Source organism: Callorhinus ursinus, unplaced genomic scaffold, assembly GCF_003265705.2.
Source record: "Callorhinus ursinus isolate GAN/ISIS: 27379988/994484 unplaced genomic scaffold, GSC_fseal_2.0 scaffold48, whole genome shotgun sequence".
Lineage (NCBI taxonomy): Eukaryota > Metazoa > Chordata > Mammalia > Carnivora > Otariidae > Callorhinus > Callorhinus ursinus.
The window spans coordinates 4135166-4157894 of NW_027397110.1; the positions used below are offsets into that span (position 1 = coordinate 4135166).

The 22729-nt window shown below is 55.7% G+C and overlaps 1 protein-coding gene across 6 annotated transcripts in view; it reads left to right on the plus strand.

Annotated features, from left to right (window-relative positions):
* The first annotated feature begins 73 nt into the window (after nt 1–73).
* The window catches only part of KIAA0930 (KIAA0930 ortholog), a 36689-nt gene continuing 14033 nt past the window's right edge, over nt 74–22729 (plus strand). For 4 of the 6 annotated variants that reach the window (XR_012375297.1, XR_003210171.2, XM_025881866.2 and 1 more), the window contains exons 1-2: nt 74–231; nt 21662–21813. Coding sequence is in view for 4 of the 6 variants with exons in the window: in XM_025881866.2 (XP_025737651.1) it covers nt 168–231; nt 21662–21813 (216 nt within the window). In the remaining 2 variants the exon portion in view is untranslated. Of the gene's footprint in view, nt 232–16288; nt 16384–20476; nt 20511–21661; nt 21814–22729 lie in introns of those variants that run through there. The other 2 variants (XM_073882642.1, XM_073882643.1) reach the window with 2 other exon arrangements.

Here is a 22729-nt window from a genome sequence, read left to right on the forward strand (position 1 = left end):
ATGAGCCGGGGCCCGGCATGGCCTCTGCGCGGCCGCCGGGCCGGGCCTGCGCCTCGGCGCCCGCGCCCGCGGGGCTCCGTGCCGGGCCGCCCGCCCTCCCCGCCGCTGCCACCGCCTCCCCTGAGCCTGCGGGCGGCGCGGAGGCCGAGGAGCGGTCGCTGCAGCGCATGCTGCGCGCCATAGCCGAGGAGCGCGGCCGCCTCAGCCTGCGCCGTGAGGTCTGCGGCCTCGGTGAGTGGGGCGGGCCGGGGCCGCCGGCGCCGGGGGAGTGCGCGCCTCCGGGGGTCTCTGCGCGGGTCTCCGTCACTGCGTGCGTCTCCGTCTCTGTGCCTGTCTCGGTCTCTGCGTGCGTCTCGGTCTCTCTGTGTTTCCGTCTCTGCGTGCGTCTCTGTCTCTGCGTGCGTCTCCGTCTCTGTGTGTTTCCGTCTCTGAGTGTGTCTCCGTGCGTGTGTCTGTCTCTCTCTGTCTCTGTCTCTGCGTGTCGTGGCCTCCTCCATGTGCCCCCAGCTCACCACGTATAGGTTTCTCCTGCGTCCCTGTGTCTTGGTCTCTGATTTTAGTCCCAAGAGCGGCTCCGCACACTCATGTTCCTGGGTCTCTTCCTCTTTCCCGGGTCACTCCGTGTCTCCCTCTGTTTGTCCTTTCGAGTATGTCTGTTCACCCTTCTTCCTCCCCGGGGTTGTGGCAGGTTCCTAGGTTCCTGCCTTCTCTGGGAAGCCCTCCCCGGGGCTTCCGTGCCGCTGCAGGGAGTGTGGGCGTGGGATCTGGGGAGACCCGGAGCCCATCGCGGGGGGTGGGGGCAGGCCCCCAGTGGGCTCTGGGCAGATTTCTCTGCAAGCGTGCCTTGGCCACCGTCCCCAGCTTCCCGAAGCCTTTGTCTTCCCGCACCTGTCCGCGCTGCCTTGCCTCCTCCCCATCAGCTCTAACTGGGGACCTTGGCCTTGGCCCCCTGAACCCACCCTCTTAGCACAGAGAGCAAGGTCTGCTGCCTCTCTGGGTGTGATCCTGCTCAGCCGGGGCCCTAAGTCCTACATGTGCTGTGGGGTGGGGTTGGGGTAGGGTGGGGGTGCGTGGTATTGTTTGGAAGAGCCCGGGACTGGTAGGTGTGGGTGGGGTCTCCCTGCTTGGCTGGGTGCGAGGTAATTGCTAAGGATGGATCCTGCCTAGACTGAAGCCCAGGAGCCCCCTCCCCTGTAGTGTGGGTTTTTCATTTTCTCCATGGAAAGACCCCTCCCTTCTTCCTGCAGGAATGATTTCATACCACATTGTCAGCTCCCCCATCCCCAGTCTGAGCTGGGGATTTCTGGGGGTGGGGGGTGGGGGTGACAGCGTTGTGCAGGAGGGAATGTCAGCTTTGGAGATTCTACCTGTCCCCTTGTGGTTCACCATCAGGGAGTCCCAAAGAGCCAACACATCCCCTCTAAGGTCACAGCAGCCCTAGGGTTCCAGGCCCCTCAGCAGGCCACGCCCTGGAGGCTATAGTGAGGAGAGGAAATAACTTTGAATCCTCCTTTTTGTAGGAGGCAGGCTTACCTTAGCATGAGACCTGTCCCCTCAGGGAGCCCGACCCAGCCCAGCCTGTCCCAGGAATGACCTTTCCTCATGGGCAGGCATGGGAGTTGGGGGGGGGGGTGGTGCCTACCAAGTAGGATGGACCAGGAAGTGGGGTTCTCAGGCGTCTTTTCTGAAAAAAGGTGTCATGACTTAGTTTTGCACAGACGTTGAAGGATCCTCATTAGTTCATTCAGCAAACGTTCCGTGAGCACCTACTGTGTGCCAGGCTGTATGCCAGCCTGGCAGGCATACCTACCACCTGGCACAGGATGTCTGAAATAGGAGGGGTCTGAGGGACCATCTGCTGCAGGCCCCTCAGCCCTGCTTGCGCAGAAGCTCCAGGGAGCCCCTCCCTGCTTCCCCGTGAGCACGCTCCCACTGTCCTCTGACCTCTGAGCACCCTCTCTCCCCTGTTAGGCCCTGTCCCAAGGAGCCTGCAGGGCCACTCCTTAAGGACAATAATAATTAATTCTAGCACCTGGCATTTACAGAGAGCTTACTATATGTGCAAGGACATTATGTGCGCTTTGTCACTTTGATTCTGACTTTGCCAGAAAGGAATAGCATCTCCGTGTCACAGAGAAGCTAGAGGTTTGGAGAAGGGGGAGACTTGCCTAGAGATGGTCAGTGAGGAAGTGGCACGACTGGCATTGACCCTTGGCCAGTCTGACCCCAGAGCCTGCCCCATCCCTCCTCTGTCCCCCAAGCGTCCCCAGCTAGGCCTCCCGGTGCCTGCTGCGCTGCGTCTGGGGAGAGATGCCCCGTAGTTTCCAGGTCTCATGTCCCGGCACCCAGGCCTCCCTCCCATACAGGGTCTCCTGTCTTAGCCCATCTTCCCATCCCCCCATCGCTTATCCCCCTGAACTCAGTCCCTGCAGTGCTCTGATGCCCTGTGTTTTAGGCCTGCTGTTTTCCTGGACACGGGACACAGGACATCCTCCTCACCTGCCCCACACACGCCTACAGGTGTCCCTACAAGCCTCAGCTGCAATGCTGCCACTTCCTGGGAACCGTTCCTCCACTTCCTGTCCCGCTGCCTGGGCTCTGTGTGCCAGGCTCAGGTCTGCGGGTTGATTGGGCCGATTATGGCATTGTGACACAGGCCTGTATGACTGACCCCCCCCCAGGCGGCAAGTGAGCCCCTGAAGGGCATGGCCCAGGCCGTGTCTCCTCAGTGCCCAGCACAGGGCACGTGCAGAGCAGGTGCCCGGGAAACATTTAGCAGACAAATGAGAGAATTTCTGGACTAGTAAATTAAGGGTGAGGGTGTCTGCAGAGAGTGGAATCTCAGCCTCTTAGCAGTGCTCACTTTGTCCATCTTTCATTTATCAGGTGAGAAATATGTTCAGAGAGGGCCAAGCTTAAGAGTGACCTAATGCCAAAGTAGAGTTAGGACCCAGTGGTTGGCCTGCGCCCCCAGACGGGAACCCAGAACTTTTACATGGCTGGCAGATCACTTCCCCTTTTTTCTCCACTTTATAGCTGTGACAACCTGTTAGATTTAGGGATTTAAACCTCCCAGATTGTCACTGTTGTGTAATTAAAGCTGAGGTCATGCAGAAGCATGCCGTGTTCCCTGAGGTTATTTTGAAGGTGTCAGGGAGCCTCTGGTGGAAACGCTTGACCCCAGACACACTGTTGTCACTTCTGAGTCACAGTGTCTGTCTCCGATGGGAGAGAGCGACTGGTCCCCCCACACAGGGATTGTCGCTCGGCCGTCATGATGAAAGGCACCTTGTAGATGCAAACCCGACTGTTGCATCTTTCCTTCTTCAGCGTCTGTGCTGGAAGCATCTTTTGAGTGCCAGGTGGGGGGATCGGGCCTGACCCTGCCTTGTGGGAGGCCACAGCTAAGTAGGGGAGAGAAGCCAGGTGCACAGGTGACAGCCAGAGTAAAGATCCTGCTGGAAGCAGCTGCTCCGAGCAGGATTTGGGGATTTTATCCACAGGAAACTGCTTGTGATTCCAGGGAACAGATGAACCAAGTTGGCTGGCTGAGCTAGCTTCTGTGGGGCTCCGGGTTCTCTGAGCTGAGAGGAGTCAGGAGGTCCAATGCCCAGATGTTGTGTGATGGAGACATCTGGACCAAAAGTGGATAGATATAGCCTGACCCTTCCTTCTGGGGCTTGGGCTCTCTCCTGGGCCTGGGGTGTGAGCTCCAGCATGCTGGGGGCAGGAAGGCTCCTTTTCAACAGGGGCGGCACGCCACTGATGTTCAGCGAGGCCATGTGGACTTGACCTGGCCCCAGGACCTGGTGTCCATCACGGACAGGCAGGGGCCCCTCATGCTGCTCGTCTTTGGGCCCTGCCTAGGCCTCGCACTTTGTAGAGCTGCTATTTCCTGGTCTCTGGCCCCCTTTTAGGTGGCCGAGGGCATTCTCTCTCTGGTTGCAGGGCTGTGGGGCCAAAGAGTGTTTCATGTTCCCTGTTTTCTTTTATTCTTGAAATAGTCCTATGAGGTGGGTTTTGTTATACTCTTCTCTTTGTCCTGATGAGCAAAGAAAAGGCAGGTTTAGAGGTGAAGTAACATGTCCCCAGTCACCTGGCTGGGAAGTGGCAGAATCTGTCTAAGCCTAAGCTTTTAGCAGAGGTGGACCCCGCCCACACCTGTCTTCAGGGTTCCGGCAGCCTGGTCACCACAGGTGTGCACGGCTCCCAGGCACAGGTGGATTGAGGAAGGGCCCAACTTGAAGTAGGAGAGGTTCCCTCAGGGGGCACGGAGGAGGGAGCCCCCATGGCTGATGGCAGGGCGGGGGGGTGTTGTGCGGGGTGTGGCCTTTGAGAGGGGCCGTGGCAGGGCAGGACCTGCCTGGGTGGAGGAGGAGAGGCTGGCCCCCCCGAAAGGGAAGCTGTGTGGGAGATGGGGCTGCAGCAGTGGCTGGGCCCTTGGCCTGGCCTCGGGGAGTGTGGTGGCTGTAGTGGGGTGGCCAGGGGCGCCTGGGTGGCTCAGTCGTTAAGGGTCTGCCTTCGGCTCAGGTCATGATCCCAGGGGCCTGGGATCGAGCCCCGCATCGGGCTCCCTGCTCCATGGGAAGCCCGCTTCTCCCTCCCCCACTCCCCCTGCTTGTGTTCCCTCTCTCCTTGTATCTCTGTGTCTCAAATAAATAAAACCTTAAAAAAAAAAAATAATAGCATTGTAGTGGGGTGGCCTGCCCCGGACCCGGCACACCCACTATGTGCCAGGTGCCTGGCAGCTACAGCAGTGCCTGTAGAAGAAGGTTCTGTTAGTACCCCGTTTTGCAGATGAGGAAGGCAAAGCTTCAGAAAGCAAACTGACTCACCCAAGGTCATGTAGCTGGAAGGTGGCAGAACTGGGGTCTGTGGAGTTCCAGCTGAGACCTGTCAGATGCCCAGAGCCATCTTGCAGGGAGTTCATGGAATGAGCCAGAAGGTGTGAAGGGGGACACTGCCTTATAGTGAGCCTCTGCTCCTAGCTAAACACCTGCAGATGCCAGGCGCCCAGGGCCAGTCTGTGAATTGGGAAATGAACCGTGCAGCCTTGGCCCAGCTCGTCACCATTTTGCTAGGTGCAGTGCGGCTGGACATCTATGGTGGGTGGGGGATTTTGGTGGGAGATGTGGCTGGAGGGGAAGACCGGGGGCCTGAGCCTCTGCGCAGTGGGGATGACAAGAGTCTGGAGGGCTGTGGGAATTGTATGAGAAGTGCCAGCTTCATGGGGCCGCATGAGGAGAGAGTGGCAGGTAGGGGCCCAGCACAAGCCGAGGCACAGACTCAGACCCGAGCCTCGCTGTTGCCCTTGTCATTAGGAAGGACGCAAAGCACTGGCCCGGTGCCCACACATGGAGCTGGGGTTGCATGCATGCTCTGGGGTGCAGCCTGCTGTGCACTCCCTGGGGATGGTTTCCCGAGGTTCCCTGGGGCCCCCAGCCCTCCAGCCCAACTAAGGGAGGCCGAGCTGGTCCTGGGCCTGTGCTGTGGGGAGGAAGTGGGACCGTTTGCTGTGGTGGTGGTGCCTCTTTCGGTTCCTGGGCCTATTTTTAAGGCCTGTGGGTTCCGGCCTCTGGCCGTTTCTGGGGCTGGAGCAGCCTGCGAGGCTGTGCTGTGGTTCTCTCCCGAGGCGGGGACTCTGGGTCCTTTGAGGGGAACCTGAGGACTGTGGCCCTTACACTCTGAAGAGCCCCGGGGTCTCCGCCAGGCCAGAGTGTGCTGAGTTGTGTGGCCCCCCCCGGGCCCGCACGCGAGGGCCGTTCTGCCCCCACTGTGTCCCCTCCTCGCGCTGTCTGCTGGCCTGACGTACGCTTGCCTCCTCCACTGAGCCGGGCAGGCTCCGGGGTACCGGCTGAGCCGGGAGGCCGCGGAGGAGAAGCGCCACGCGGGATCCTCGGTGAAAAACAGCCTCGGAATCCCCAAACAAATGTTTTCCCAATTAAAAAAAAATGTGCCATGCCACATTATAGAAACTGGAAAATTTAAGAGAACGGGAAAAAAATTACAGTTCCAATCACCCAGAGACAACCATTAACTTTGCAAAGTCTTGCTTTCCAATCTTTTTAAAGCCTTTTTAAAGAATTCTCGATGTTCTCTACATAAAGTTTTCTTAGTCATGCTTTTTGACTTAAAATTCTAAAACATTTTCCATGTTGTTCAAACTCTAAACGTCATTTAAATGACTACGAGACAGTTGAGTGGATGTGCCATCATTTACTGAATGGGTCTTATCTTGTGGGAAACTTAGCTTGGATCTAGTTCTTCGGCCGGGCTCCCGGTTTGGGCTCAAGCAGCAGAATGTCTTCTGGGCCACGGCCCACCTTTGGGCGGGGGGAGCCGGGATGGACAGGAAGGATCCGGAAGTCCACCAGCCTAACCCTGTGGCTTCACAGACAGTGGGGCGAGGCTCAGAGAGGACCCTGACACAGGTGGGTCCCAAGGGCCGGAATGAATGCCTGATTTGACCCTCCCCGCCAGAGCCCCTGCATGGGGGCAGCTGGAGGCACATCAGTGGCAGGGCCGGGGTGTGCAGAGGGGAGAGAAGCTCAAGCACAGCCCTCCCGGGGCCCTGTTGGCCACAGACGGGGGCTGGGATGTTGCTGTTGGACCTGCAGATAAGGGGTCGGAGCGTTCAGAGTTGATCCCCCAGGGGAGAGGGCCGAGGTTGGGGGCCGCCCAGCCTGGGGAGGAGCCTTTGCACTTGAGGCATGTCTGTTGGCAAAAGTAGAAAGAGGGGGCTTCGTTTTTAATTTTTGGTCTTGTAGGTGGAGTCGCGGTTGCTTGTTTATCTTTTTTTTTATGATTTATTAGAGAGAGAGAGAGAGAGAATGAGTGGTGTGGGGGAGGAGCAGAGGCAGAGGGAAAAGCACACACTCCACGGAGCAGGGAGCCCGACGTGGGGCTCCATCCCAGGACCCCGAGATCGTGACCTGAGCCGATGGCAGACGCTTAACCGACTGAGCCACCCAGGTGCCCCCGGTTATTGTTTATCTTTAAGGCAAAACTCCTTTGCTTTTGGAGGTGCTTTGAATTTTGAAAAAGACTTTTTATACTTGGGCAGGTTCTTAGGACAGAGGAAGTGAGGAAAGCAGAACATTCTGATGAAGAGCAGGCATTACCTCACTAAGTAGGAGGAACCCCACCCCGGGTTTGCACTCCTCAGCCCTCAGCCTGTTTGCTGGAGAGTCTCAGCCTCTTGGGTCTCTGCTTGGTGGTCCCTCTCCAGCTGTTTGCTGACCCCTTGAAAGAATCGGCACCCCCTGCCTTTCTCTTGACCACTGCTATGCCGATTTCTGCCGCCAGTCCCTTGAGGCTGCACAGCCTGCTCTGTGCGTGACTCCCCTCCCCCCGCCCCCCGCCCCAGGCTCCCCTCTAGGGCTGCCGATGCCCTGCGGGCTCAGGGTGGACTGCTTCATGAGGGCAGTGCCGGGGGATGGGTCGGTGGACAGGTATCCGTGCGGTGACAAGGTGATCGTTTCTTGGGGGGTGTCCCTTGAGTGGGGCATTCCTCAGAGGGTCCTCCCTGGCAGAGACAGAGTGGGGAAGTGGGCAGAGAACGTTCCAAATTTAATTTTCCCCCAGTGCTGTGCTGCTTTAGGGAAATCCCTGCCGCTCTCTGGGTCTCTGTTCTCCTGGCGGGCAGGGTGCGGGGAGAATGACTGTCCCGCCTCCACCTAGGGCAGAGGCCGGCCTCCAGACCTAGAGCATCAGTCAGAGTGTCAGGAGGCTGCCTGGGACAGGTGACAGGGCCTGGGGCCGAATCCAGGGGGACTGTGTGGGTGAGCGTGTGAAGGCCCGTCCCCCTGGCTCTGGGTTTCCTCTTACACAAAGGGAGGGAAGGGTTGACCTGGAGCGCCGTTCTCAGCCCGTGGGGTGGCGCATGTGTCCGAGCCACCTGTGACAAGCAGGGCCGGTGACACCACGCCTCAGGGAGGTCCCTGCCACCCGAGTGCTTTGGCTCAGGCCGACAGAAGTGAAACAGGAAGAGGCAGAAACAGAAGAACCCCATATCCCACCCCCCAGAGTGTGGGGAAACGAGAACCCTGTCGTCCCACCACCCTGAGCCTCCACAGCCTCCGAGTCCCCAGCCCTGGTGGCAGGGCCGCCTCCGGTGATTCTGGATTCCTCCTGACCCGGGGCGCCACGGCGGGACTCTGAGCTCTGGCTGCGCTCACTGCCCAGGAATGTGGTGCTCCCCGGCCCAGCAGCCAGGTTCCTCGGGAGGCCCGCAGCCTGTCTCACAGGTCCCATGTTTAGTGTGTCAGAGCAAAGCAGTGAGTCAGGAGTTTGAGTAAGGCTACAGCCCACAGGAGGTGGGACATTGACTGGGGAGCTGCTCTTTTGGCCCCGAACTGCTCGGCAGGATTGAAGCTGGAACGGTTTGCGGGGTGCGAGGTGGGGCGTTGAGTGACGGGGCCGCGAGGGCTTTGCAGACCTTGGTGTTTGGGAGAGTCCAGAGGGTTGCCTTTGGAAACCTGGGGCCGTGGACCACTCTGGCGGATGCCCCACCTCAAGAGAGCGACCTTGAGGTCAGGGTCAGGGTTTATTTCCCTCTGTGCCCCGGGGGCCTCCCACAGAGCGGCTCCCGGAGCAGATGCAGATGGACCCTGGCCTGGATCCCAGCCCCACCTGCCGTCGTGGTCCTTCTGGGTAACCTGAGTCAGGGCTCTCGGTCTCCTCCCCTGGGAAGTGGGCTATTGGGGTGACCCCCGCTGTGACCTGAGGGTTGTAAACGCACTTCAAGGATTTCGCCCCACTGCGTGCATGACTGGGGGTGGGGGTGCGGGGAGGAGGAAGGCCCTTGGCGGTGGAGGCTTTGGACGAGTTTCAGAGCTGCCAGGGTGTCCTCTGAGCCAGCTGCAGAGTGGAGCTTTGTCATCCTCACATACTGATTTGTTCAACCCTCGCCGACCCGCTCTTGTGGGCCCTGCCCTATGCGGGTGCCAGGTCCCGCTGCCAGCAAGGTGTCCTGTCTTGGCGGGGAGGGATGCTCAGGTGTTTGGAACCAGCGTGGAGGCTGTGGCTGGGAAGGCAGCCCCGGGCAGGAGACTTGCAGGGTGACGTCGGACCCGTGACTCAAGCCATGAGCCTCCAGTTCCTCATCAGCTGAGTGAAAACGGTGACTTTACCCCACAGGGTGTTGGGGAAGGTGGAAAGAGGGGAGGTAGCATGAGGTGGGAGAGGTCAGGGTGGCATGGGGGTCAGGGAAGGCGTGGCGTGGGGGTGGTCAGCGGGGAGGTGACAGCTGAGGTGACACACGGGGGTGAGTCGGGCACGGTCAGGGCGGAGACCTGTCAGTGGGGGGCTGGCAGGCTGAGGATGCACGGGCTTTTGGTCCGGGAAGAAGGGCGGGGGACCATACTGCAGACCCAAGGGGGGCTATCTGGATGGCCTGGCTCATCTGGTGAAGGAGCCCGAACTTCAAGAAGACAGGGAACCGGGCAGGGGTGTTGGGCATCTCCTGACCCGGCCACCTTGCATCCCTGAGACCCCATGCTTTCCTTAGGCTGGAGCAGAGCCGTGCTCGCTCACGTGGGGGACCCGTCTGACCAGTACTTCTCATCTAAGTGCCTCATTCCTGCAGCCAGGGCGCCCCCGGCAGCGTCTTTGTCTCTTGTGCCCCAAGGGAGGGTCTTGAGCCAGCTGAGCACTGAGAGGCACGAGTTGGTGAAAGGCCTATTGAGGGGACCACAGAGGCCTATTCATTGTGCCCTGGCTACAGGGGTGCGGGGGAGTGTCCAGGGGCCGAGGGCTGCCTGGGACTCTCCCCAGAGAGGCCAGTTGACCCCCCCCACCTTTGGGAGGGGGCCAGGCAGAGCAGAGGCTGCTGCCAAGCCAGGCGTGCTCTCGGGAGGCACCTCCCCAAAGCAGAGACCCCATCTCCACCCCTCCCCGCCAGACCCTTCAGGGGCCCCCAGGCCTCTGAGGATAAACACAAAACCCCCAACCCAGCAAGGAGGCCCCGTGACGTGGGGTCCTGTCCAGCTGTGGCTCCCCCAGGGCCTCCTCACCCCTGGGGCCTTTCCCTTGCCCAGCCACAGCAGGGCCTTGAATGTTCTTCCCCTACCTTCACCCACTTCACCCGTCAGTTCGAACCCCCAGGTGGGGAGCCTCCCTAGTGCTTCTGACCCGTGTAGACTCGGGATGCGGCAGCGCGCACACCCTTGTGTGAGGCGTTGACACATCATGCCTCCCCTGAAGCTCCAGGGGGGCAGGGCCGTCCCACGCCCAGCTCCGAGCACCCAGCCTCTAAGAGTGGCCCGCAGTCAGTGTTTGCTCCAAATCAGACCAGGTGTGGATGGGGGGTGGGGGTGGGGTGCAAGTACCAGTGACCTTGGACAGCCCTCAGCGTGTCCTCACTGGTAAATAAAACCTGCTTCTCAGAGTGTTGACTCGGGAACGTAAGTATTTAGCACAGTGCCTGGCACAACCTTTAGTGTTATTTAAGTTCACGAGGTATTTATAAATATGCCATAGAATATTTGGACAACAGGAAGAGTAATTCCAGCGCTCTGGACCCTAACCGCCACGGCGTTTGCTTTCCTTCCTTCGGTCTCAGGCGTAGTTTTTACAGCAGTTTCTTTCACAGAGGCATTTCTGTACAGTTTTGTGGCCTGCTTTTTTCTGCTCTTTAAACTTTCTATCCTATGCATTTTTTCCAAGTAGCTGCACTATTATTAAAAATATTTTTGTGGAGGGGCGCCTGGGTGGCTCGGTTGTTAAGCGTCTGCCTTCGGCTCAGGTCATGATCCCAGGGTCCTGGGATCGAGCCCCACGTCGGGCTCCCTGCTCCGCGGGAAGCCTGCTTCTCCCTCTCCCGCTCCCCCTGCGTGTGTTCCCACTTACTCCCTCTCCCACTCCCCGTGCTTGTGTTCCCTCTCTCGCTGTCTCTCTGTCAAATAAATCAATAAAATCTTTTAAAATATATATATATTTGTGGAAAAAAATACATTTTTGTTACTTTCTGAAAAGGTCAACGGGCTGCAGGGCGTCACATTCAAAAGGTATGAGAAGATTCATGGTGACAAAGTCTCCTTTCCCTGTGGCCTCTCACGGGAGGCTGACACCGGTGGTGGTGTGAAAATTGTTAACCTGGGCGCCCGCTCAGGGCCCAGCTCCCCGCAGGAGGCTTCGCGTTCCCCCCCCGCACCTTCAAACTCCCAGCAACCCGGAGAGCTGGATTCCCTTCCAACTACCGTTCTACAAGTGGGCAACAGGCCTCGAGGGGCTTGGGGCTCGCCTGGCACCTCTTGGAACTGCCAGAGCCTGGATGGAGCCCAGCACCCACGCTCCTCCGCGTCCGCACTCCCCCGCCCGGGCTCCGCCATGGCCAGCTGTTGGCTTTAGTAGTGAGATCCTCTAGCGCCATTCTGCTCCTCCTTTGTCCCGATTCCTTTATCCTAGAGACCTTTCCTTGCTGGCACAGGTAGGGCTGTTCCAGTTCTTGCTTGACAACGACAGAGCAGCCCATTCTGCAAGTGATTTCTGATTCCTGTGCTTACTTCCCTGTGCATGGGACCATTGCGGTATTTTGCAAACACTGCTGTCATAATTACATAATTTGGAAAAAACCCTCGGGGGTGGACTTGCCGGGTGGAAGGCGTGAGCGAGCGTGTGTGGGTCTTGTTGCCTTCCATCTCCGTGGAGATTTTTATCAGCCAGACACGAAGTCCTGATTCTCTACATTCCCTTCCATCCGGGAGTGTGGTCAGGTGTTCTGATTTTTACAAATCTGAGACGTGAAAAGGAGAATTTGGTGGTTTTCAAAGAATAGCCCTCTCACTGTGTGAAGTTGAGCCTATTTTCATGTTCAGAAAGCTGTATCTCCGTTTGCTTTCTGTTCTGTCTTATTTTATATGCCTTTCCCTGTGGAAATATGTATATTTCCAAATATATATAAAATATATATGCCTTTTCCTGTAATTTATGCATTACAGGAAGCTTATTATTTATTAGGGAAATTAGACCTCGGTTAAGACTTCCAGTGGTTTTTCTGGCATGTTGTTTTTTTCCCTTTGTTTATGACGTGTGGGGGGCTTTTTTCCCTTAGACATTTTTTATTTTTATGTAGTTCGATGAATCTTTTCCTTGAAAGCTTTGGTGTTCTACTTAGAAAGGCTTTTTCGTCTCTTGAGAGAATAAAAAAATTCTACCACAGTTTTTTTTTTCCCCCCTGTGATTTTACTTTTAACATTAAACGTTTTGATATTTTGGAATTTATTTTGGCATGAGCCTTATTCTTTTCCCCTCGCTAGCCAGTTGTCCCAAGGCCAGTGGCTGGAGGCTCGTCTTCTTCCTGCTAATTTGAAGGGCCGCCTCGATGTAAACGAAATCACAGCGCCTCTAATGTTTCAGTACTTTCTATACTAGTCCACGGATCTGTGTGTTTATGCGCAGTACCATCCATCCTGGCTTCATCAGTTACTGAGTTCATGTCACTTGTCCGTTGGCCAAAATTTATTGCTTCCTCTGGGCCAGACACTATTCTAGGACCTGAGTATACAGCACTGAACAAAATGATCAAAGTGGAAACGTAGTCATTGCCTTCACGGAGCTTACATTCTCATGGGGGCATCTCTGTTAAAACGCATATCAGTTCTAGTAGGACAGGCAAACCATGGCCCCAGGCCAATTCTGGCCTGCTGCCTGTTTTTGTAAATAAACTTGTGTTGGAACCCAGCCATGCTCATTTCTTTACACATTGCTCGGGGTGATTTTGTAGTTGAGACAGGACCATATGGTCTGCAGAACCTAAAATATTTTCTGTCTGGACCTTTACAGAAGAAGTGTGTTGGCTCCCGTCCTAAGAAAAGGCTGAAAGCAAACAAAGCAAACAGGTAAAACAGATGATGTTATGTAGTGACGGGTGCAGGAAGTGGGATAGGGAATGCTTGGGGTGGGGTTTGCAATTTTAAAAGGGGTGGTTTGGGAAGGCCTCGAGGAGAAGGTGGATACTTGAGTAAAGGGCTGGAGGCAGGTAAGGGGGATTTTGAGCAGGGAAGTGACAAGAACTGATTGAAGCCTGAGGACCAGTTAGGAAGCTGTACCAGTAAGGCAGGCGGGAGATAGGTGTCTTGGCTCTGGGTGGAAGAGTGGTTTGTGGGACGTGGTTGGATTCCAGGTTTGTCTGAAGATAGAATCAATGAAATGATACAGAGATAAGGTCACAGTTCTGCAGGGGCGGGGGGAAGCAATGGTAGAAATTAACCAATATGTACATGACCAGATCTGTCCAGGAAAATGACGGAAAAGTTTCTACTGGAGTCAGCTTCTGATTGGCGCTATAGGGTCAAGGGGCATTTCTCAGTTTTTTGTTGTTGTTGTTTCGCGTTGGGCGAGTCTCGCTATTTCGTTTGCTAGGATTCTTTAGGTTACAGGTCCCTGCTCCCTCCAGTTCTGTTCTTGCTGGCTGAGGTGAGAGGCATCCCATAGTTTTAGGGGTTTTAGGTCCGTAACAGTAAGGGGTGACAGAAGGGTTTAGCTTTCTGCTGTGGTTTTTTTAATACTGATAGGAGCCCTGGCCCCACATCATTCTTTCTGAATTGCCCTGGCTGTTCTCGCTTATTCCGAAACATTCTCTTGGCATTTTCTATCGGCTCATGTTAAATTATCAAATTAGTGGAGTTGTTCCTTCTGTGATTTGAATATTCCTAGCTAAGAACTCGGCAAACCTTCAGTCATTAAAGTCTCTCTTCTTTTTAAAGATTTTATTTATTTATTTATATATTTATTTGACAGAGACACAGCGAGAGAGGGAACACAAGCAGGGGGAGTGGGAGAGGGAGAAGCAGGCTTCCCACCGAGCAGGGAGCCCGATGCGGGGCTCGATCCCAGAACCCTGGGATCATGACCTAAGCCGAAGGCAGACGCCTAACGACTGAGCCACCCAGGTGCCCCTCTTTTTTTTTCTTTTTAAAAAATTCTGAACAGAATATTTCTTCCCATTATACTTTCTAATTGGAATATTGGTTTATCTCAAAGTTTATCTCTAACTGGAATATTGGTTTCTGGATGTACTGGTGACTTTGAACATATGACTTCTGTTGTTTTCAGTTGAGTTTTGCATTTTGGAAGTCAGGTATAATGTCATCTGTAAGTAATGTTAATTTTACCTTATCTTCACAATTTCTATTGTGAAGATATTAATATCTTCATTATCTAACTGCAGTGTATCTAGTACCTTTAGAACAATGTTAATCATAGTGAATTGTGGTAATATTTAACTTGTTTCTTTTTCATGTTTAAGGAAATACCCTTTATTCTTACTTTATGGAGAATTTTTTTTTTTTTTTAAATCTTACTGAATGTTCTTTCAGCATCGTGGAGATGATCATGTGTTATTTCTCTTTTGATCTGTAAATGTATTGTGAATATATGAACAGATTTCCTAATATTGGACCACTTTTGTATTACTGAATTAAATCCTGCTTGGAAATGGGATATGCTTTTACTGGATTGCTGGGTTCTTTTTCATATTGTATTTAAGATTTTTATGTTTCTATCCGTGAGTGAGATTAGAGCTCACTCATACTTCCTCGTATGTGTTGTGTGTGCATGCTCTATTTTTGGAATAAGCATTATGCCTCCTTGTTAAAAAGAATGTGCAAATTGCTTAGGCTCTAAAAATGTGTGAGTAGCATTGGAGCTGTTTCTTGAGGATCTGGTAGAAATGCCCTCTCAAAAACATCTCTTGGCCCTACTACTCCAAAGTCCCTTTTTTAGATGTGGTTCCTGGACAGTTTTCTCTACTGTAATTCAATGGTTCTCATTTTTAATAGCTATACACTGGTTTTTTTGTTTGTTTAAAGTAGGCTCCCAGAATGGAGCCCACCGTGGGGCTTGAACTCACAATGGTGAGATCGAGACCTGAGCTGAGATCAAGAGTAAGACGCCTAACCGACTGAGCCACCCCAGCACCCCCGTAAACTGTTTTAATTAGGGCATTATGTACCCTGCTTAATTGTGTGGTTTAATGGTCTCGAAGAAGACTGGGTTGGTTTCAAGGAATGCCTTCCAAAATCTAATTCATGATTTTTCAAAGGTCTGGTTAATGGAAAATAATTTGCTCGAGGCAGGGGAGGCAGCTGGAGCCTCGCGGCCCCTTTGGAGCTGACAGATACCAGTTTTTCTGATCCAGTCCATCCTCATTATGCGTGGATTCTGTGTTTGCAAATTCATCTGCTTGCTAAATTTACTTGTAGCCCCCAAATCAGTACTTACAGCACTTCTGCGGTTAATTGCAGGCATGCACAAAGCGGTGAAAACTTTGAGGAGCTCAGTGGGTGCACATTCCCCCCGAGGTCAAACAGGGTGACGCTTGGCCTCATTTCAGCTCATGTGGTACACAAGTGTCCGTTTGGGGACTATTTAGTGCTTGTATTTTGCATTTTTGTGCACCGTGTCGGTGATTTTGCTGTTTAAAGTGGCCCCAGGCATAATACTGGAATCTGTCCCAGGCGTGAGAGGGCTGCGACCAGCCCTTGTGGAGAAGATAACCTGTTTTAAACTCGTTCAGGCACAAGTTAATAGTGCAGACCAACTCTATATGAAATCAGGTGTCACAAAACAAACACACATAAAACAAGGTTATGTGCTGATTGGTTGGTGGAAGTGTGTCCAGAGGCTTTGCAGGAACCTCCCCCTGTATTCCCTGAGGAGCATGGGTGTGGTAGGGTTCATCCTATGTCTTTGTGGAACATAACTACCACGAATAATGAGAAGGGGACCATTAGAATGCTGCCATCAGGGAAGGTGGGCCCTCAGGCGTGGAGGTGTCCACGGCGGGGCCCAGGTGAGCTGCTCAGCATCAGGGGCTGCCTCTGTCCCACACGTCGTCCACTGGATTCAAGGGTCCTGAAAACCTCCTGCCACGGCAGCCGGATAAGAAGACAATCGGAGAGCGTTGGGGAGGTTAGGGAGCTCTCTGCCAAGGTGGCAGCTGCCTGGGCTGTGACCCAGGGCATCTCTTGCTGGGCAGGCCTGGGAAAGGCCATGTTGTGGACAGAGACACGCAGAGCAGCAGTGCAGGATGTCGCCACGAGCCCACATGTGGATGGGACTTCACCGTTTACAAAGGACGTTCCTGTCGGCCTCTCACCTGGTCCTCACCATTGATTCTGGGAGGGTGGCAGGTTAGACCCATCTTATGGATGGAGTCACTGAGATTCAGAGAGGTTTCGTGCCGTGGCTGCCCAGCTCGTGTGGAGTCGAGTAGGGACCTGAACCCAAGTGTGTCTGACTGCAGGTCGAGACGCTGCTCTGTGCCTCCCGGAGCCTGAATTCTCCCCCAGTCTCGCCCTCGCCCTTCGCTTTGGACGTGGAGCGTCTCTTTGATCAGCCTGATGACGTTCATCGGATGCTGTATGTTCACCGGAAGAGGAGGTATCACTGGCCTGTTACCAATACTGAGGGTCAGAGAAGGAGGAAAGGGAGACTTCCCGGTCAGGCTCAGCAGCCCCTGTCACTGTGGCGTGTTTGCTGCTGGTTCCCTCGTGGCCCAGGCAGCGGGGTCCGCGTGTCTGCGCGCGTCTCCACGTGCCTGCGCGTGTCCGCGGCGGAAGCTCTGCTCTTCCCCGAGCATCAGATTGCACACAGCCCGTGGATCCACCTGTGCTCTTCATAGGCATCCTTCTCGAAGAGGGACGAAGCCTTGGCTTGGCAGATGGATCGTAACTCACTAGATTGAATGTCAGCACAGAATGTTATTTTCCTTTTTCCCCTTCCTTATAATCGTTGGGGTTACATTACTGGCTCTCATGTAAAACCATAGGAAAGAGGTTTGTGCACAAGCCTTTTATTTTTGTGTTTGTTTTTATTTCTCTTGCATAAAGTAGATTCAGAGAAGTAGGAGAATGTCCGTTTGCTTTTCACAAAGGCGAGAGTGGTTTGTTCTCCAGCAATATATGAGCATCCCAGGGCAGTGCGCCCTTGCCAGCTTTGGCTCTTAACAACTTTTTGTCATTATTAGAGCGTGATTCACGTAAGACAAAGTGTGTCCATCTGGCCACTTGGATGAGTTTTGCTGGCTGTATGGACCCGTGAAACCACCAGCACGAGAAACAATGCGTGGGGACAACCACTGATCTGCTTTTTTTTTTTTTTTTTAGGTTTTATTTATTTATTTGAGAGAGAGAGCGAGAGAGCACAAACAGGGGGAGTGGCAGAGGGAGAGGGAGAAGCAGGCTCCCCGCTGAGGAGGGAGCCCGATGCGGGGCTCGATCCCAGGACTCCGGGATGGTGACCTGAGGCGAAGGCAGACGCTTAACCGACGGAGCCACCCAGGTGTCCCTGATCTGCTTTTTGTCACTGTGGGCAGAAGCCCTGTACGTAGCCTTCTGTGTCTGCCTTCAGCCGGTTCTGAGATCCACCCGTGGTATCATGTGGCTCAGTAGTTTGGTTTTACTGCCAGTAACCCTCCACTGAGGGGCTGTGTCACGTGTCCACTCTCCTGGTTTCCAGCTTGGGGCTATTACGAATAAACCTTCTAGGAACATCTGTGTACCAGTGTTTACAGAGACACTTGCTTCGTTTCTCCCGGGTACGTCCCTAGGAGTGGCTGAATCACTGGCAAATAGATGTTTATAAGAAGCTGCCCATTTTCCGAAGTGGGATTTTTGTAAATACCAAATTTGCCCTTTCCAAAATGACAGCTTGTTGTTTATAATGAATTTTTGATTACTTGTGAGATTCGTGTTTTCCCACATTTTTGTTAACCAGTTACATTTCCTTTTTGGTATGTTACCCGTTTGTCTGCTTGTCTGTTACGGTCGGTAGGCATTTCCTTTCATCACTTGCTGTGATCTGAGTTCTTTGTTTATTATGGACACCTGTTACTTAACCGGGCCTTGCTCTCCCCCCGTTTTCACGCGCCCTTTCATTTCAGGGATGCTTCTCTTGGACAAGAGGGCAGTTTTAAATGTTGAGGAGGGCAGCTCTTGACCTTTGTGATTTCCCGTCCTGCTTCTGACTTTGAGCGTCTCGGGTGTCAAGATGGTCTTGCGGGCCTGTTCCACCACAGTGATGCCCATGGCCCCTTCTGGCGCTTGTCCTGGCGGCTCTTTGCCTTGAACGCCTCTCCCGACTTGCGATGGGCCTTCTTCACCTCGTGTGAGAGGGAGGTGTGTTGGAGTTCGACTGTCTTCCTGCTGGGCTGGTCATGCCGGAACTGAAATAGTAACGTTCACGAATTCTGTCTGTGCGGCATTCCACAGCAGGTGGCGAGTCTCTAAGCCCCTTCTTGTGTTCGGAGCTCCCTGGCGCCGGGTCTCCTAACTTGCAGGTGCTGGGCGCCCCGTGGCAGCAGGTGCTCTGGGAGGCTGGGTGAGGGTCGGCCCAGTCTGGACACTCTCTCCTCTTCTCTCCCCATTGAACCTTCTCAGCGCACGTGGTAGGCCCACCTGCCCCATGCAGCTCCCCACAGTCTGACCGTGGAGTCATTGCTTCAGGCCCAGGAGAGCCCAGCGAGGGGGGCTTGCACGCGGAAGGCTTCTTTGGGAGATATTTCTTAGGTCAGGCCCTGTGGCTGACAGAAGGTGGCCCGGGCTTCAGGTGGATGGCCCTGGCTGGGCCACCTCCCGACTGTGGGCCCCTGGGCAAGTTGCCTCCTCCCTGAGCCTGTTCAGTTGGGCTAAGCCGTTTATTTAGCCAGCATTTATGGAGTGCCTGGTGCATGCCCGGCACCTTGCTGGGCTCTGAGATCTGGTGGTGGCCAAGACAAAGTCCCGACTCCTGGGACGCTTTCCTGCTGCAGGGGACAGACAGCAAACATGAAAACACCAGGGGTGATGAGGTTGCGACAGCAGTAAAACCAGATGATGTGACAGGGAGAACCCAGGGGGCACGTCTGGTATGGGGTCAGGAGAGGTTCCGTGAAGAGGCGACATTGCAGCTGTAAGTGGGGTGCAGTGAGGAGCTGCCTGGGCTGGGGTCCCAGGGCAGTGGAGTGGAGGCTGAGAAGCCGCAGGGACAAAGTGCCCGAGGGGGTGAGGGCTCAGGTCAGCGTGCCCTGGAGGCCGGTGACCGGGGACGGAGTGGGGACGGGGCTGTCATGCAGCGTTGGTGAGAACTCTGGGTTTTATTCAGAATTCCATGGAAAGGCTCTAAGGCAGGCAGGGAAAGATGCTTAAATAAAGATCCCGTGGCTGTGGTGTGGAGGGTGGGCTATCGGGGCTGAGGTGGTGCTCGCTCGGGCCAGGGCTGGCAGTGAGGGTGGGGGGAAGGACTTGGCCTCTGGCTGCTGGGAGTTTGGTGGGAAGCGTTTGTGTGGTGGAACCTGCGTGGGCCTGGCGCTGGCCCCTCCCAAGATCTTGTTTGGGTGTGGCCCAGAGAGGGAGGGCGGCCTTGGAATAAATGCTGGCTGGCAGTGTGGTTCGGGCCCCTCCCGCAGACTGTCCTCATGACCCGGGGTGGGCGAGCTGTGGAGAAGATGTTCTTAGCGCTGTCAAGCAGGGAAACGAGACCCCTTAAGTGGCCCCCGCTGGGCGCGTAGGCTGATAGAGAGCACGCGGGTGCATATTTTGTGCCACATCCAGAACTTCCTCTTGAAACCAGACCCCTCGTCCCCCAGCCTGGGAAGCCGTCCTGCCCACGGTGCTCCCGGGGTCCACGGCGCTCCCGGGGTGGGACAGCTGCTCGCCAGGCAGTAGGTGGGGAGCATCTGGTTCCTTCATCTCGCCAGGTTGCTGAGTGTAGCACGGAGCATCTTTCTGGAGCCAGAGTGCGGGGTCGGACAGGTCCGAGGGCCTCAGCAGTCTCTAACTCTGTGAACTTGAGAGCGTCCTTGAACCTGTTGAGGGCCGGTCTCTTCTGTGCCGCGGGCAGTGATGACAGCTGAAGGTGATAACCCGCGTGGCGAGTGTGGCCCGGGGCCCACAGGAGGCTAGCATATCTCGAATCGCAGCCGATGCTCTGCTCATCATCATCGATGCTGACCGGGCGCCCGGCTACCGCTGGGCTACTTACAAGGTGACTTCTGTTAGCACAACGAAAGGGATCACCTGCGGAAGGCAGCACCTGGCCCCAGGGACAGATGCTGGTGGTGACCCTCTGTGTCTCTGTGGTAGGTGGGGAGGTTTGAGCCGTGACCCCTGCTCATCACAGCCAGAGATGCTTCTGGGGGGCTTCCCGGGACCCGCAGGGAGGGCGCCTTTGCTCACCTTTGCAGGGGATCTGGAGTGGTGTGACGTCCTGTTGTCAGAGTGTGGCAGGAATCTCTAAGCAGTGGTGCAGGATGATGCAGACAGGGGGCTTGGTTCTGCCTGGGGCCGACAGGCAGGCCCACTGACCCGGACCCCTGATCGGAAGACCCCTTCTGTTTTCCTCCCCCCTGAGAGCCACGCAGGGCGGGGAGGGTGGTGTATGGGCCACAGGCTATGGGCGGTGGCCAGGAGGGGGGCACGGGCTGGTTTGGAGCCCAGGTTCTTTGATCACTGTGTGGCTGAAATGAACAAAGCCTGGGCTTTCTGCAAGCGACCCCGTCTTCCAAAGCCTGATGGCTGAGCCCCCCGGAGGTGAGTCAGGGGACCTGGTGGGGCCGCTGAACTGCCTGTGATGGCGGGGAGGGGGCCCAGCACGGGCAGGCTCTCAGGTTCCCCATCTCTAAGGGCGGGGATTAGGTCCTTCTGCCGCCAAAGTATGAGGACTAGGTCACAGTGGTAAAGTATTTTCTGGAGAAGAGAGGAAGAAATCAGCAACAATTTTATATTTTGATTATAAGAAATAGCTCTGTCTCATATCTTGAAACTGCGTCGGATCTGCCCAGATAGGGAGGAAGCCCACGTTGGTTGAGCCTGCTCTGTGCCAGGCTCGGGCTCTGTCTATGCCGGTTCCCTGCCAGGTGTCGGGCAGTCAACATTCACTGAGGAACCTGGGGCCCATCGAGGCCAAACGGCCTGCCTGCCGTCACTCAGCAAGCGGCAGAGTGAGAGCAGAAACCCGGGTCTTTCCCAGCAGAGCCCGTGGGCTTTTTTTCCTCCTGGGGGAAGGATTATGACAGAGATTTACGGATCCTAAAGAAACAGTATCTGTAATAAAAAGAAGAGCCCCCCCCCCCCCAACGAAGATCAAGGGAGAAAAGATCTGGCTGATGACAGGCTCCACTACACGCGGGGGTGAGGGAGGGGGTGGGCGCCTTCCCTGCTTTCTGCCAGCGGCCGAGACTGGCTGGCACAGGCCGCTGTTCCTTTAAGTCCGGTTCTCGGTGGGAATTGCCGCAGCCTGGGGCGGGGGTGGGGGATGCTGGCCGAGGGTGGTGCCCGCCTCTGGAGCTCCCTCCAGAGCCTGTCTGCTCCCAGCCCAGCCAGCCAGTGACGCTGCCTCTCTCTCGCCTCTTGTTAGGGCTTTCCTGCCCCACTGAAGCTGCTGATTCATCCACGCTGGAGTCGCCGGGGCTGTGGGGCTGGGGCCCAGGGATCTCGGGCTCTCTGGGCCGGAGGCATTGGGCCTGCCGGGGGGTGTCCTTGAGCCCCTGTCCCCTGGCTGGGAGGGCGTGGGGGGGCGGTGAGGGAGCAGGGGGCTCTGGACATCCCCGAGCCCCAGCAGACCTCTGACCAGAAATGCAGGTTGGGGGTGGGGAGGAGGGGGAGACAGGGCCTGGCCAAGGTCACACGCAAGGGCCAGGTTGACCCATCCTTTCTCACTCTTCTCCGGCCTCCCTCGGCAGGGTGCTTCAAGGATGACCGCATCGTCTTCTGGACTTGGATGTTCTCTACTTACTTCATGGAGAAATGGGCGCCGCGGCAGGACGACATGCTTTTCTATGTGCGCCGGAAGCTGGCGTACCCGGGCAGCGAGGGCAGCGCGGACGGGAGGAAGGTGAGCGGCCCCCTCCGGCCCCAGCCAAGCGTCCTTGTGGGGTCTGCCCTCAGCCGCCCAGGTGGGCTTCCCTGCAGACCTCGAGCAGGTCCTCAGGGGAAAACACTGTTCACTGAGCACCTACTGGGTGCCAGGAGCCGTGTGGAGACGGTCACATGTGCCGGGGGGGGGGGCGCATACGTTACTACTGATCTTCACCAGGGCCCTGAAAGGCAGTGATGACATCACTGTTGTCCCTTTGAGGAGACAGGCTCAGAGGCGAGGTGGTTTGGCCAGCATACTGTTAAGTAAATCAACGGGAGAGCAAAGCCTCGAGCCCAGAGCCCAGGGGCAAGATGACGTGCTCGGAGGTGAGGAGGCCCCGCAGGCCCGAGCCCCCACCGCGCAGCAGGCACAGTGCTGAGCTCTTTCCTTCTCACACCTGCCGTATCCTCCCCGCAGCTCAGCAGGGCCGGGGGGAGACCAGGGTCTCAGGTATAAAGTGACTCAGCTGAGGCGTTCCGTCCACTGAGCTTAGGTGTGTGGAGGGGTTAATAAAACAGCCTCTGCCTGTTCTCTTTTTTTCAGAAACGCTACTAGTTTGTAAAATGTGTAAGCAACCTGTATGCCAAACAGGGGAATGCACTGTTTGCCTTTAATCACAAAAATGGGAGGGCTGTGGAGGCAGGTATGGAACTCACGGCCCCCTTGGTTCCAAGTCCAGTGCCCTCTGACCCCTGGGCCACGGCTTGTGAGCTTGCCTGTGTGTCAGGTGCATGGAGCCCTTCCCCTGCTGTGTGCCTGTTCTCGGAGCTTGACACATACGGCCGAGGTGTCCCGCACGTGGACAGGCCTGGTACCTGCTGCAAAGGGAACACAGTGACTTGCATGCTGGCAGCCAGCGAGCTGGTCTGCCGTGGGCTCAGGGTGAGTCTGG